At 38.9% G+C, this 15479-nt stretch overlaps 1 protein-coding gene across 1 annotated transcript in view; it reads left to right on the forward strand.

Annotated features, from left to right (window-relative positions):
- Positions 1 to 15479, forward strand: part of CNGB3 (cyclic nucleotide gated channel subunit beta 3) — a 190138-nt gene that overhangs the window by 9428 nt on the left and 165231 nt on the right. The window contains exon 3 of the mRNA XM_061439435.1: positions 11303 to 11429. Within this exon, the coding sequence (XP_061295419.1) occupies positions 11303 to 11429 (127 nt within the window). The remainder of the gene's footprint in view (positions 1 to 11302; positions 11430 to 15479) is intronic.

Below are 15479 nucleotides of genomic sequence, written 5' to 3' on the forward strand. Positions count from 1 at the left end.
TGCCAAGATCATGCTATTTTGATTGCTGTAGTTTTGTAATATTGTCTAAAACCTGGGAGAGTTATGCCTCTTGCTTTGTTTTTTCCCTCGTGATTGCTTTGGCAATTCTGCATCTCTTATATTTATATGATTCCATATAAATTTTAGGATTATTCATTCTAATTATGTGAAAAAATCACGGGCAATTTAATAGGAATCACATTAAATTTATAGTTTGCTTTGGGTAGCATGGCCATTTTAATAATGCTAATTCTTCAAATCAAACAGTATGAGATATCTTCCCATTTCTTTAAATCACTCTGTTTCCTTTATCATTGTTTTATAGTTTTCAGCATATAAGTTTTTCACCTCCTAGGTCAGGTTCATTTCTAAGTACTTTGTTTTTTGATGAGATTTTAATAGTATGAGTTATTTTATAATAGTAATAGTCTCAAATCTGTGGTTCTCACATAAAAATATAAGCTTAATGTCATGAAACCAAGGATCACATCTTCAGGATTATAAGTTTATTCTTATTATATTTTATTCAAAGTGTATTTGTAAGCTTAATTTTCATGATTGGTAATAAAAACTCTGTGGAAGCTTCATTTAACAGAGGAGCTATTTGAGTAGGAAGGAGAAAAACAGCATCATTTAAATTTGCAAACTAAGCATGTCTTCAAAAATTTTAATAGGAATAACAGATACTTTGTTTTGAAAAAGTAAAAGCAAAATTATTACTGCTTAAAGATAGCATCTTACACATGGTTGGTATTTTTGTGTTCTTCACTTCAAAACATGCAGGTGCAATGTCATAATATCTGCAGATGTTGATTTCTGATTATAGAACTCTTATCTTCTGCTGAGCATGGTTTAATTTATATCTGCATGGAAATGAAGAATGCAATATATTTTGGATTCAAATAAAGATAACTTACTAAAGTCCTCTTTTGATTACAATCATCTTTCTTAGGATTATACTTCATTTATGTTACATTGAATGGTTCTTTAAATAAATGTTTTGGTACCAGGAGGGAATATGTAAATACTTACCTAGTGATTCATGATGCTGTAAAGTGACTCTGTTGTGTGGAAGTGTATCAAAGTTAGGTGCCCATCTCCAGTACAATGTGGTAGGTTGAATAATGCCCGCCTCAAAGATGTCCACACCCCAACCCCCAAAACCTATGAATTTCTTACCTTACATGGAAAAAAAATGGTGATGTAATTACGTTAAGGATCTTGAGAATGGTAATATTAGTCTGGGTTATCAAGGGGACCACAGTGTAGCCAGAGGGTCTTTACAAGCAGAAAGCAAGAGGGCCAAAGGCTGAAGAAGGGGATGGGATAAAGGAAGCAGAGGTTGCATTGATGTATTCTGAAAACGGGGGACGGGACCCTGAGCCAAGGTATACAGGCAGCCTCTACAAGCTGGGAAAGATGAGGAAGCAGATTCTCTCCTAAAACCTCCAGAAAGAACACAGTCTGTCTTAAAACTTCTGACTTACAAAATTTCTGTTGTTTACAGCCACTACATTTGTGGTAATTTGCTATAGCAATAGAAAACTGACGTATATGGCTTCAAAACACTCCATACTTTTAAAAGTCACAATTAAAAACATTTTTTTCTGTCCAGACAATCATGCAATTAATACTAAAGGCAGTGTTTTATACTAGAAAGGGCATTGATTTTAGAGTTTGACACTCCTGAATTCAAATTATAATTCTACTACTTACTAGTTTTTCTGTGACCTTAGTCAAGATATTGGAGAAGGCAATGGCACCCCACTCCAGAACTCTTGCCTGGAAAATCCCATGCACGGAGGAGCCTGGTAGGCTACAGTCCATGGGGTCGTGAAGAGTCGGACATGACTGAGCGACTTCACATTCACTTTTCACTTTCATGCATTGGAGAAGGAAATGGCAATCCACTCCAGTGTTCTTGCCTGGAGAATCCCAGGGACGGCAGAGCCTGGCGGGCTGCCATCTATGGGGTCGCACAGAGTCGGACACGACTGAAGTGACTTAGCAGTAGCAGTCAAGATATTAAACATCTCTGACTCAGAGCTTGCTTATATATAAAATAAGGATAATACTGTCATGACTAGGTTGTGGGTATAAATTTAAGTAATATAGGTGAAGTATTGAGCATTGAGGTTTGTAAATTCCAGTGGTGACAGAAGTCAGGGCGTGCAAGTGAGGATTGCTCATGTCCGATCCAAAGAGCCCCGAGGCCACGCGGATCCTACCAGCCACTTCCACGTGGGGATATGGGTCACATGCTTCCAGACATTTCCATCTCCAGTCTAGAGAGACTGCAAAGACAAATCTTAGCTTGAAGTGTCCCAGTTTTTAAACATTGACTTTTTAAATGTTCACAGATTCCCTTTTTTAAATCCCAGAAGGAAAAACTGAATTCTTGTCAAATTTAACCCATACCACCATCCCGTGGCCTCTAACCCACCACCTGTAGGTTCTCCATGTTGTTCAAACCTGTGGACGCTGACAGCCCTCAACAAGATGCGTTTAGTTCTCCTTTTACCCTTCCCTTCCTCTCCACTCGTGCCTTTCAGCCCAGACTGTGCTGCGAACAGATTACAGCTGTGGGATCCCCCTGAATCTTCTGGGCCAAACAGCTCTCCACAACCAAGATCCCAGCACTCCAGGTCCAGCATAGTGTAGGTCTGCAGAGCATCCCAGGTCTTGCCAGCTCCCTCCATCTCTCCAAACTGACGTGGCCTGCATCTCAGCTGCTTCTTAACAGTTTGAACAGAGATCCAGAGAGATAACAGCTCTAGAGCAAAACTATTCTAAAAAATAAAACGTGTTGACTTTTTAAAATATAGACCAAAAAAAGAGGGGCAATCCTAGCTTATTTAAACAAGAGACCCTTCTTTGGGCTTCCTGGGTGGCTCAGACAGAAAAGAATCTACCTGCAATGCAGGAGCCCTGGGTTCGATCCCTGGATCCAGAAGATCAGCTGGAGAATAGAATGGCTATCCTCTCCAATATTCTTGCCTGGAGAACCCCATGGACAAAGGAGCCTGCCGCCTCTGGTCCATGGGGTTGCAAAGAGTCAGACACCACTGAGCAACTAACACCGCTCTTTAGTCCTTGGCAGTAACAATTAACTTGTACAATTTAACTTGCCTTATGTGGGATAGGAAAATAGACAGACTATCTACTGAAATCTAATTTATAAGTATCAGTAAATTCCCCATGTAAGAGCAAACAGCTTGACTGGCATCCAGAAGAGGAACTACTATGGTTAATTTTAGCATTATAGTCCATTCTCTGTGACTGTCAGTCCTATTCACCAGCTAAAGGTAAGATGGGAATATAGAAACCACAACAACGACGACAAAAATGAATTAAATTTTTACCAAAATTGCTCCAAGCATATTTCTCTGCTTCATCTGAAAAGAAACAGTCTTATATAGTATATAACTAGAATTATAGAGCTCACTAAGGAATATTCTTTCAAAAATGATACCTAATGTAGTGATGGACAAAAGAAATGAGAAATGAATAAACTTGGCATGTGAAATTTCTGAAAATTTAGTCTAGAAAAAAATATATATATCTATACCGTGTCTTTTATGGTTTGAAATGAGGAAGAAAAGTCCAAACCATGCTGGGTTGGCAAGGGACAGAGGAGTGATCAGGGCACCTTGGGTGACAACGGCTCACTGTAGGAAAACTTGTGGATAACTGGAACTGAAAAAGCAGTCTGGGGACAGAAGCTGTCCTAGGGGCTAATTGCCTTCTCTGACTCTTGTTTCACGGTCAACGTGGCTTCAGTTCTCAAGATGGCTATGTTCCTGTCTGCGTATCTCCTCCGGACTGCTCTCCCGCCATCTATTCACTTCCTGGTCCATAGTCCAGAGAGAGTGGTCTGCCTGACTCAGATAACAGCCTTTGTTCCCAGTGCGCAGCCTCCGTTACAGCGTGGCGGTCTACCGGCAGCTGCGGACGGCCGCCTTCTCTTGCTTGCCCCCGCTCTGGGCGCCCTCAGGCACTGTTCCTGCTTGTGACGTAGCGGAAGTGGGGGGCTGTGTCAGCTAAAAGAATAAGTTAGGCAGACAAACCATACTCTGTTTTAAATATCAAACAGAAGAGCAGACTAGGATCAAATACCTCCGTTTCCATCTTTTTTTTAACTGAAAACTTGAGACTGTAACCAATGTGAATTGGATGGGTATTTTTGCTCATTTATTATTTTTTGGACAAAATGCCATTTTTTGTAGCTTGAATGATTTAAATATATTTGCATAATTCAGTTACACCAAACTCTGTTTTTAGGCTTCTTTCTACTAAAAAAAATATAGGAAATCGCATTCTGCTTTCCAAATCCCTGGAATCCTTTCAAGTAAACAAAAGTTCCTGTATACCCCACACACATTAATGCTGTGCAGACATGAAGGAGTTAATATAGATACTTTTTTAAAAGATAATTTTAATTTATCGTAGTCTGGCTGGTGGAACACTTTGTATTTATATTGCATTTTTCTCAAATGCAGTCTTTATCTAATCCTCACAGAAATCCCCATGACAAAAGTATTTCTCATTTTATGGATGAGGAAACTGTTATAGAAAAGCGACTTATCTAGAGTCACCCAGAGAATTAGTGATGTAAGGATTAGAGCTCTCTATTCGGTACCTAGCACCAGTAAATCACCACTTGCCTTAATACCTATACATAAAATGTATTTTCTAGATGAATTATTCCCAAAAAAATGTCCTGGAAATCAAGCATGACGTTGAGAAAGTACCAGAGCTGATTCTGACACAGTACCAAAGCTACCTTATGTGGATCTGTATTCTTTTTTGTTTGCTATTATTCATTTTTTTACTTATGGAGATGCATGTTAAAGCAAAATCTGCCTAAATGTAAAAACCCCTTCAGGACTTCTTAGCATGTTACGGCTGCCTGGAGGAACGCTAACCTCTGACCAGATTCAAGGACCTCATCTGACACTCTTGGCAAAGGCTTCTGCCTGCACACCTCCAGCAATGGGGCCGTCACTGCCTCACAAAAATGTGCGTTTCACTGTTAGACAAGTTTAAGAATGTTTGAGGTTTGTTTGTGTGTTTTATAAATTCCATGGATGGATTCTTCCTGTGCCTTCTGGACTGTGTGAAATAATTTTATTTTCTTGTCTATTTAATGGCCCTTCAAAGAATTGGAAATAGTGGCTAGGTCACTAGTTAGTCTTCAGTACCTTAGCTAAAGAACTTAAGTTCCTCAACCATTCCTCTAATAGGAAGGTTTCCAGAACTCTCACCTACTCTGATTCCTTCTTCCTTAGATTTTTAAAAATTGCATGAGCACTTAATGTAAAGTACTCCATTTTTCTATTCGGTGGCATTTCAGGGTGCTCCATCAGACTCCATTGTACATGCATTGCTATAATGTTTGCCAGCGTCCTCTGTGTCATTTCACAATCTGCAAAGATGTAATAAAATTTCAAGTGTGATCAAAGTGTTATGTTCTAATTAAAATTATTCTAAGGATACCTATAGTCTAGCAACTATAAAATTAATCACAAGCTGAGCCATAAATATAACCTTGGGTGCCCGTTAATCATATGCTTCGTAAACTGTGTTATTCACTTTTTAATGCCAAATGTTCATTCATTAAGAGGAAAATAACAGTATCATTTATGCATCTAATCAGAGTACTCAGATTTAGTCTTTATTAATTCATCTAGCAACTAGCACTCAGGTATTGTTGGCATCTAATAAGAGCAGAAGCAGAAGATATTAAGAAGAGGTGGCAACAATACACAGAAGAACTGTACAAAAAATATCTTCATGACCCAGAAAACCATGAAGATGTGAACACTCACCTAGAGCCAGACACCCTGGAATGCGAAGTCAAGTGGGCCTTAGGAAGCATCGCTATGAACAAAGCTAATGGAGGTGATGGAATTCCAGCTGAGCTATTTCAAATCCTAAAAGAGATGCTATGAAAGTGCTGCACTCAATATGCCAGCAAATTTGGAAAACTCAGCAGTGGCCACAGGACTGGAAAAGGTCAGTTTTCATTCCAGTCCCAAAGAAGGGCAATGCCAAAGAATGTTCAAACTACTGCACAATTGCACTCATCTCACATTTTAGCAAAGTAATGCTCAAAATTCTCCAAGCCAGGCTTCAACAGTACGTGAAACGAGAACTTCCAGACGTTCAAGCTGGATTTAGAAAAGGCAGAGGAGCCAGAGATCAAATTGCCAGCATCTGTTGGATAATCAAAAAAGCAAGAGAATTCCAGAAAGGCATATACTTCTGTTTTATTAATTACACCAAAGCCTTTGACTGTGTGGATCACCACAAACTCTGGAAAATTCTTAAAGAGATGGGAATACCAGACCATATGACCTGCCTCCTGAGAAATCTGTATGCAGATCAAGAAGCAACAGTAGAACCAGACATGAAACAACAGACTGGTTCCAAATTTGGAAAGGAGTATGTCAAGGCTGTACATTGTAACCCTACTTATTTAACTTATACGCAGAGTACATCATGCAAAATGTCAGGCTGGATGAAGCAAAAGCTGGAATCAAGATTGCTGGGAGAAATATCAATAACCCCAGATATGCAGATGACACCACCCTTATGGCAGAAAGTGAAGAGGAATTGAAGAGCTTCTTGATGAAGGTGAAAGAGGAGAGTGAAAAAATTGGCTTAAAACTCAACATTCAAAAAACAAAGATCATTGCACCTGGTCCCATCACTTCATGGCAAATAGATGGGGAAACAGTGACTGACTTTATATTCTTTTTTTTTTTTTTTTAACCCAAAACAATTTTTTTTATTTTTTTTTTTAGTGTTCAATGTGTTTTTTTTTCTAATTTTATTTTATTTTTAAACTTTACATAATTGTATTAGTTTTGCCAAATATCAAAATGAATCCGCCACAGGTATACATGTGTTCCCCATCCCGAACCCTCCTCCCTCCTCCCTCCCCATACCATCCCTCTGGGCCGTCCCAGTGCACCAGCCCCAAGCATCCAGCATCGTGCATCGAACCTGGACTGGCAACTCGTTTCCTACATGATGTTTTACATGTTTCAATGCCACTCTCCCAAATCTTCCCACCCTCTCCCTCTCCCACAGAGTCCATAAGACTGTTCTATACATCAGTGTCTCTTTTGCTGTCTCGTACACCGGGTTATTGTTACCATCTTTCTAAATTCCATATATATGCGTTAGTATACTGTATTTATGTTTTTCCTTCTGGCTTACTTCACTCTGTATAATAGGCTCCAGTTTCATCCACCTCATTAGAACTGATTCAAATGTATTCTTTTTAATGGCTGAGTAATACTCCATTGTGTATATGTACCACAGCTTTCTTATCCATTCATCTGCTGATGGACATCTAGGTTGCTTCCATGTCTTGGCTATTATAAACAGTGCTGCGATGAACATTGGGGTACACGTGTCTCTTTCCCTTCTGGTTTCCTCAGTGTGTATGCCCAGCAGTGGGATTGCTGGATCATAAGGCAGTTCTATTTCCAGTTTTTTAAGGAATCTCCATACTGTTCTCCATAGTGGCTGTACTAGTTTGACTTTATATTCTTGGACTCCAAAATCACTGCAGATGGTGACTGCAGCCATGAAATTAAAAGATGCTTGCTCCTTGGAAGAAAACCTATGATCAACCTAGACAGAATATTAAAAAGCAGAGATATTACTTTGCCTACAAAGGTCCATGTACTCAGAGCTATGGTTTTTCCAGTAGTCAGGTATGGATATGAGAGTTGGTCTATAAAGAAAGCTGAGTGCTGAAGAATTGATGCTTTTGAACTGTGGTGTTGGAGAAGATTCCTGAGAGTCCCTTGGACTGCAAGGATATCCAACCAGTCCATCCTAAAGGAAATCAGTCCTGAATATACATTGAAAGGACTGATGTTGAAGCTGGAATTCCAATACTTTGGCCACCTGATGGGAAGAACTGACTCATTGCAAAAGATCCTGATGCTGGGAAGATTGAAGGTGAGAGGAGTAGGGGACGACAGAGAATGAGATGGTTGGATGGCATCATAGACTCGATGGAGTTTGAGCAAGCTCCCAGAGTTGGTGATGGACAGGTAAGCCTGGTGTGCTGCAGTCCATGGGGTTGCAAAGCATTGGACATGACTGAAGGACTGAACTGAACTGAATAAAAAGAGATTTGTTTTTGAAACAGAACCCATAATGTATTTGCTGTTTTAAGAGTTAGAAATTTAACTAAGTAATAAGATCACCTGCATCAAATATTCCAACCAATGAAAGCATTTTCAGGTCTTCTTTTTACATTCATCCAAAAAAGAGCCACTTGAACCAATGCCTAATTAAGAACTTTATTCCCAAATTAATTTCTTTATTTGAATCCCTCCTTTTGCAGCAGTTATTTAGTGCCACTGATAAAATATAGAAGGTTGATGACTTTTCATCAATCGTTTCCTGTCTTGAAGAGGAAAGCAGGTGTTTCACACCCACACAGGTCGTCAGCAAGCCCTGCTACCAGGGGGTCAGGCAGTCTGGAGGTGCATTACTGAGGCCCAGGCTGGAGACAGAATCAGCCAGGTTTTTGGAGAGCACTCAGTACTCACCCTTGTGCATTCAGTAAAAGCAGCCATATCAGAACACTCTGATATCTGCCATGGGTACACATTCCAGGGCCAAATTTGACCAAGTATCCTGATGAGATCTGGCAATTGCTCGACAGTGTGCAAAGAGCACAGTTGGCAGGAAGGCTCATTCCGTTCATTTGTGCAGCTACAAAAGAGGGAATCCTGCTGTCCATGTGCAAAACTGGGAACAAGTACAATGCCCAGCTCACAGAACTCTACCCAGATGCCAATGCGAGGTTTGCCATGTATTTTGGATTTCTCTTTCATGACGAAGATGATGCAAACAATGTGACCATCTGTTCCCACAAACAAAATAACATGCTGCATGGATGAAAAGACACCCACACTGACTATGGTTGATGGAGAGCCTTTTGTTTTCAGTTCTCAGAGGTATTTTTTTTTAGTTGTTCTGCTTTGAATCCAAGAATGGAAAATAACTGGTTTCTCATCTTCATCAATAAGCTATGATTGAGGATTTATTTTATAATTGGAATGCTTATCCACAAAGCAAATTAGGCTATAATTAATTTCTAAATAGTCCAGATTTGTCATAATGGAGCATCCTTTTAGAAAGGCTTGGTAATATCTAGAGGAGACCTGGTAAGATGTGAAGATCTGCTTACTTAGTTTAATCCAAATGTTGTGGAATAAAGATAAATTCTTTATTAGAATGGAAGAAAATAACTGCTGCAAAACGATTGGTCATATAATCGGTACTAGCAGAAAAGTAACACAGCAAAGATACATATGCTGTGGATTGAATTAGCAATGGAAGAGGAAGAAGAGGATAATATAACTTATACCCATGTGCCTCTCTAAGAAGTAGTCACTAAAAGTCTCCTAAGGAATATTCTGTTTTACAGATTCTGCCTCTTTTATATTCAGGAGGGCTTTTTCTGAATTCTTTTATTCATTTTTCATGCTCTACTTCAATCCTAATATTCTTTGGGGGACAGGTGTTTCTAGAAATTCATATGTGCACAAAATAACTCATAGCCCTTTTTTGGTCCAGACTCCTTTGATGAGCTCACGTTAATCCTAGTTCCTCTCCATGGGAAAAAATTTATACAAAACATATAGTGTCAAGAGTTCCAGTCCAGGAATGTACTGGACATCCACAGCCAGAGGTTAAGAACTCTGCTTTAAAATACCATACAGTGATTGCCCCCAATATTTGTAGACATAGGAAAAAGAGTTGGCCATCCGCTTTCTTAGGCAGCAGTACATGGCACAGTGTCAAAGATCTGGAAAATGACTGTGGGAGGTGGATAAAAAGAAATAGATATGACTTGAGCCAAATACATAAGGAAAATTCTTCTCTTTTATTTCTATCTCAAGTTTCTTAGTACAAAATGACATATGGAAAGTGTGTATTTCCTATCTTCCAGCCAAAATTACTTTAATTCCAAAACAAAGGTAAATAGATGCAAAATGAAAAAAAAAATCATCTTGGAAAATCCAGGAGTTTGTTGTATATTGTGTTAGTCATTCAGTCATGTCTGACTCTTTGCGATCCCATGGACTATAACTCACTAGGATCCTCTGTCCATGGAATTCTCCAGGCAAGAATACTGGGGTGGGTTGCTATTCCTGTCTCCAGGGGATCTTCCCCACCCAGGAATCAAATCCTGAACTGGCCGCATCACAGGCAGATTTTTTACTGAGTAACCAGATTTTTTTTTTTAATTGCTCAAGTAATAACTTGACTTTATTCTTGAAACATGTTTCTGAAAAGCTTAGTATATTGAAAACCTTTAGATGGATCATAGCAATTTTGATATTAAAGTACTTGTATGGTGAAAACTTTTGTAAAGTAAGCGATCATCTCCCGATTTATCAGTTTTGCAAACCCAAATTTTCAATACTGTGTTGGCTTAAGTTTTTAAAATTATAATGTACTATAATAAAGTAAGAATCATTATTTGGGCTTTGATTTCAATTTCCTAAACATAGTACATCCAATTAAAAATAAATTAGAAACTGTGAATAATGAATTAAATTGTATTCATTGTATTTCTTTGCCCCCTCTATATTTTCTTTTTATATTAAGCAATTTACTTTCATTAAAATATTCTCTAAAATTCAAATATTTACCCATGAATTGATTATTCTCTGGGTAAATTACAATTTAAACTATATTAATTGGAAATTGTATTTGTAGGTTTGAATGAAAAAATAAAAATGAATCTAATACATATTAGCTTGCATTGCTTCTTCAGAAAAGAGGTCATAGCTAAAATGATCAAATCAAAAGCCATTTTTATCAATAAGCAAAATTAGAATGCAAAATTCTAAATACCAATGACATCCTTTTTGCCTATTTTATTTTTCTGAATTTTTGATGAATCAATTTCAGCCATAAATTATGAATACTTAGCGAACTGAAAATGCCTTTTGAATGTTAATTATTTTGAATATTAATCCTTATTAATCTCAGCTTTGCTAATATCAAAAAGAAATTATACCATGTGAAATTTTTGTTGCATAATGCACCACATTTAAGTGTATTTTTTAATCAGTCTGAAGGTTCTGCATGTTATTAAGATCTCCTGAATAAGATCCTACTTTGTTCAGAGGAATCTGAGAGGAGGTGTTCTGGAGAAGACCATCCTGAAAAAACAAAAACAAGCATCATCTGCTGTCCAACACAGCTGTATTAAGAGTGGCATATATTCTTCTATTTATATGTTGTTTCTTTTCCACAGATAAAGACTCTGAGAAAAATACACATGAAGATAGGACCACAAACCCTGACTCTCAAAATCCAGCAGCATCAACTGGAGCAAAACCAGAGCAGAAGGAAATGGAGACAGGGAAAGAAGACCCGGTCAGGTAAGAGCTCAATAAAACACCTAACTCTGCACTCTGAACTTCAGACAGCTAGTCCTCATGGACACGACTGAGCGACTTTCACACTTTCCCATTCCTCACTTGAGCTGAGCACAGGCCGAGAGAACTACAGCAGTCACACGGCACAGGGGACCCGGGCCGGAGCTACAGGGTGGTTTCTGTCTGTCCAGCTCACTGTTCCTTAGCAGCCCGCCACGGCCGCGAACCAGGATCTTTAGGCAGCCAGTTGGCCATAGTCCAAAGCACACCAACAAAGACATTGTAGTCACATATCTGAGTCATTAATATCATCTTGCCAATAGCCTACATAGTTACAAGGCTTGAATTTTTTTAAAGGGCTTGAAGAGAATGTATGATTCTTCTCTCAGTTGACAAAGAAATAGCTACTTCAATTCTGCAAACATTTTATTGTTCCAGAAGATTATTATTTCCTTTCATCTGCGAAAGAAAGTGTGATATGATAACCAAGAATAATTATAGAAAGAGATATCTTTATGCCACTGAAGGAATACAATTATATAAATACTTCCCACAAAATTACTGGAAATATCACAAAGGAAATGGCAATTTCCATGTGAATCAGCAAATCCACAATAAAACCCAATTTGAAGCTCCTTCACTTGGCCACCGCTTGGCATGTTTTTATGTGTCTGCTGATCCAATTTGAATTGCTTTATCGGGATACATTTTTCGGGATACATTCTTCTTCACCTAATAGAGTACTTTCACTTTTCTGAAATAAGCGTATCCTTATTTAAGAGGCAAGAAGACCTGTCATTTATAAAAAAGTTAAAAGTACCTTTGCTTCTCCCGCACCCCCTATTCCCACTCCTCTCCCAGCAGCTCTACTGCATTAAACTGTGAGCTGCCAAGAGGTGTTACAAAGATCATCTGGGACCCAGTGTATTGGGTTGAACAACAGGCATCAGAAAAAGTTCATTTTTAATAAGCATAGATTTGACTGTATGAGAAAATAAATTCAAGCTTACTCTACCACACATACAAAAAATAGCTTGACAAAAATTAAACATGACATTTTATTTAGGCAGAGAGAAGATACTTAAACTCTGAAGTAAATATTAGACTCTCAAAACTGGGATAAGTATTTATATTATATCTGTAACAGTTGGCGTTTATAGACGGTTTACAGTCCTTTTGGTGAGTCACTGTTGTCTTTACTGCAAAGACAAGCTGCCAAGGCACAAAGAGATTAATTAGTTTGCCTCTAGTTGTAGGGTCAGCTCCGCCAAGATCAGACAGTGGAAAAGTCAGATCCCGGAGCGGAACTCTCCCTGCCTCCCACCAGTACACTCGCTGCTAATCAACAGCTTAACTTTCTGAACTGATCTCTCTTTCTAGCATTTATTTCAGTATATTTTATTTTTTGTAACAACCAGGATGATAGGTAGTTTTTCAAAGGACTGGAGTGGAAGCCATAACTAACATTTTTCAGGATACATTCTTCTTCACCTAACAGAGTACTTTCACTTTTCTGAAGTATGAAAATGCAGACATTTCAGTTACCCGGAAAAGGGATCATATCTTAAACACACGAAACTCCTGGACACGGCCTTGTCTGTTACCCCAGAGCGCAATTCCTTCCGCTTCTTCCTATGTCTCTGCTCCAGTCACACCAGTCCCATTTCAGACTCTTGGACTCATGAACTGATTATTCTCTGGAATGTTCGATCATTCATTTTGCAATATGGGCTTCCTAGGTGACTTAGACAGTAAACAATTTACCTGCAATGCTGAAGACCTGGGTTCAATCCCTGGGTCAGGAAGATGCCCTGGAGAACGGAAGGGCAACCCACTCCAGTCTTCTCGCCTGAAGAATCCCATGGGCAGAGGACCCTGGCGGGCTACATTCCACGGGGTCACAAGGAGTCAGACACGACTGAGTGACTAACACTTTCACTTTGCAATATAAGCAGCAAAATCTCTTGAGAATTACTGACAGACTGAGTAGACGCATGTTAGTTTAAAGCTCTGGCTTTATAGCCAACCACACTTTTCCTCAGGATGGAGGGAGAGCCAGTTACATTGAAGGAGCAGCTTAAAAGGATGACTGGAAATTCCAGCGTCACTTTTGACTAATATGACTAGAAATCCTAATTTTAAATCCCGTGGAGGACTTACCAAAGCCTTCCTCTTTTGATTTCACAGGCATCAAGGGTACCACATCTTGAGTCCTAGAGAGCAGAGGTTTTGTACATAACTAGAAAATATCAATGGTAAAATAAATTTCTATTAAAAGTATTATTTCACAACACTCTCAATGAGTAGTAATGATTTTGATATCTTTAGTTATTAAAAATCAGCAACTTTAAACCTGGGCAAAACCAGGTTTTAAAAAGCTCCTTCTCCTTGAAAAACATTAAGGATTTGATTGATTGCAGGTGCTAAATATAGAAGCTGTGTGAATGACATTCTCACCTTAACTTTTTGAACTTAAAAAAGTTAGATTATTAATAAATAAAACTTAAAGTCAGGTTTTTTATTGTAAGTGCATATATTTTATCCTCTGACCTAAGCCATGGGTTGAATAGGAATTATATGTCCAAGCTGATTGATTAGTATTGGGGAGAATGCTTGTTGTAGATATTTTCTGTCTTTGTGTGTAAAGTGCACTGTGATATTATTGATTATGCCTTTAGTTTCTGTCACACTTAGCAAAAGATGTGCCAGAGGTAGATAACAAGAGAATCAACAGGATATAGATATAAATATATTTTTAACAACAAGATTGTTGTTGTTCAGTCACTCAGTCATGCCCATCTCTTTGTGACCCCATGGACTGCAGCATGCCAGGCTTCCCTGTCCTTCGTCATCTCCTGGAGCTTGCTCAAACTCATGTCCATTGAGTTGGGGATGCCATCCGGCCATCTCGTTCTCTGTCATCCCCTTCTCCTCCTGCCTTCAATCTTTCCCAGCATCAGGGGCTTTTCCAGTCAGTCAGTTCTTCGCTTCAGGAGACCAAAGTATTGGAGCTTCAGCTTCAGTATCAGTCCTTCCAATGTATGTTTAGGACTGATTTCCTTTAGGATGGACTGGTTGGATCTCCTTGCAGTCCAAGGGACTCTCAAGAGTCTTCTCCAACACCACAGTTCAAAAGCATCAGTTCTTCAATGCTCAGCCTTCTTTATAGTCCAACTCTCACATCCACACATGACTACCGGAAAAACCATAGCTTTGACTAGACGGATCTTTGTTGGCAAAATAATGTCTCTGCTTTCTAATATGCCATCCAGTTTTGTCATAGCTTTTCTTCCAAGGAGCAAGTGTCTTTTAATCCCATGACTGCAGTCACCATCTGCAGTGATTTTGGAGTCAACGAAAAGAAAGTCAGTCACTGTTTCCCCATCTATTTGTCATGAAGTGACGGGCCCTGATGTCATGATGTTCGTTTTCTGAATGTTGAGTTTTAAACCAACTTTTTCACTCTCCTCTTTTACCTTCATCAAAAAGCTCTTTAGTTCCTCTTTGATTTCTGCCATAAGGGTGATGTCATCTGCATATCTGAGGTTATTGCTATTTCTCCCAGCAATCTTGATTCCAGTTTGTGCTTCATCCAGCCCAGCACTTCGCATGATGTACTCTGCATATAAGTTAAATAAGCAGGGTGACAATATACAGTCATGACGTATTCCTTTCCCAATTTGGAATCAGTCTGTTGTTCCATGTCTAATTCTAACTGTTGCTTCTTAACCTGCATTCAGGTTTCACAGGAAGCAGTTAAGGTGGTCTGATATTACCGTCTCTTTAAGAATTGTCCAGTTTGTTGTGATCCACACAGTCAAAGGCTTTAGCATAGTCAGTGAAGCAGAAGTAGATGTTTTCTGGAATTCTCTTGCTTTGTCTATGATCCAATGGACACTGGCAATTTGATCTCTGGTTCCTCTGCCCTTTCTAAATTCAGCTTATATATCTGGAAGTTCATGTTCACATACTGTTGAAGCCTGACACGGAGAATTTTGAACATTACTTTGCTAGCATGTGAAATGAGTGCAATAGTGTGGTAGTTTGAACATT

This window comes from Bos javanicus, chromosome 14, assembly GCF_032452875.1.
Source record: "Bos javanicus breed banteng chromosome 14, ARS-OSU_banteng_1.0, whole genome shotgun sequence".
In the NCBI taxonomy this organism is placed as follows: domain Eukaryota; kingdom Metazoa; phylum Chordata; class Mammalia; order Artiodactyla; family Bovidae; genus Bos; species Bos javanicus.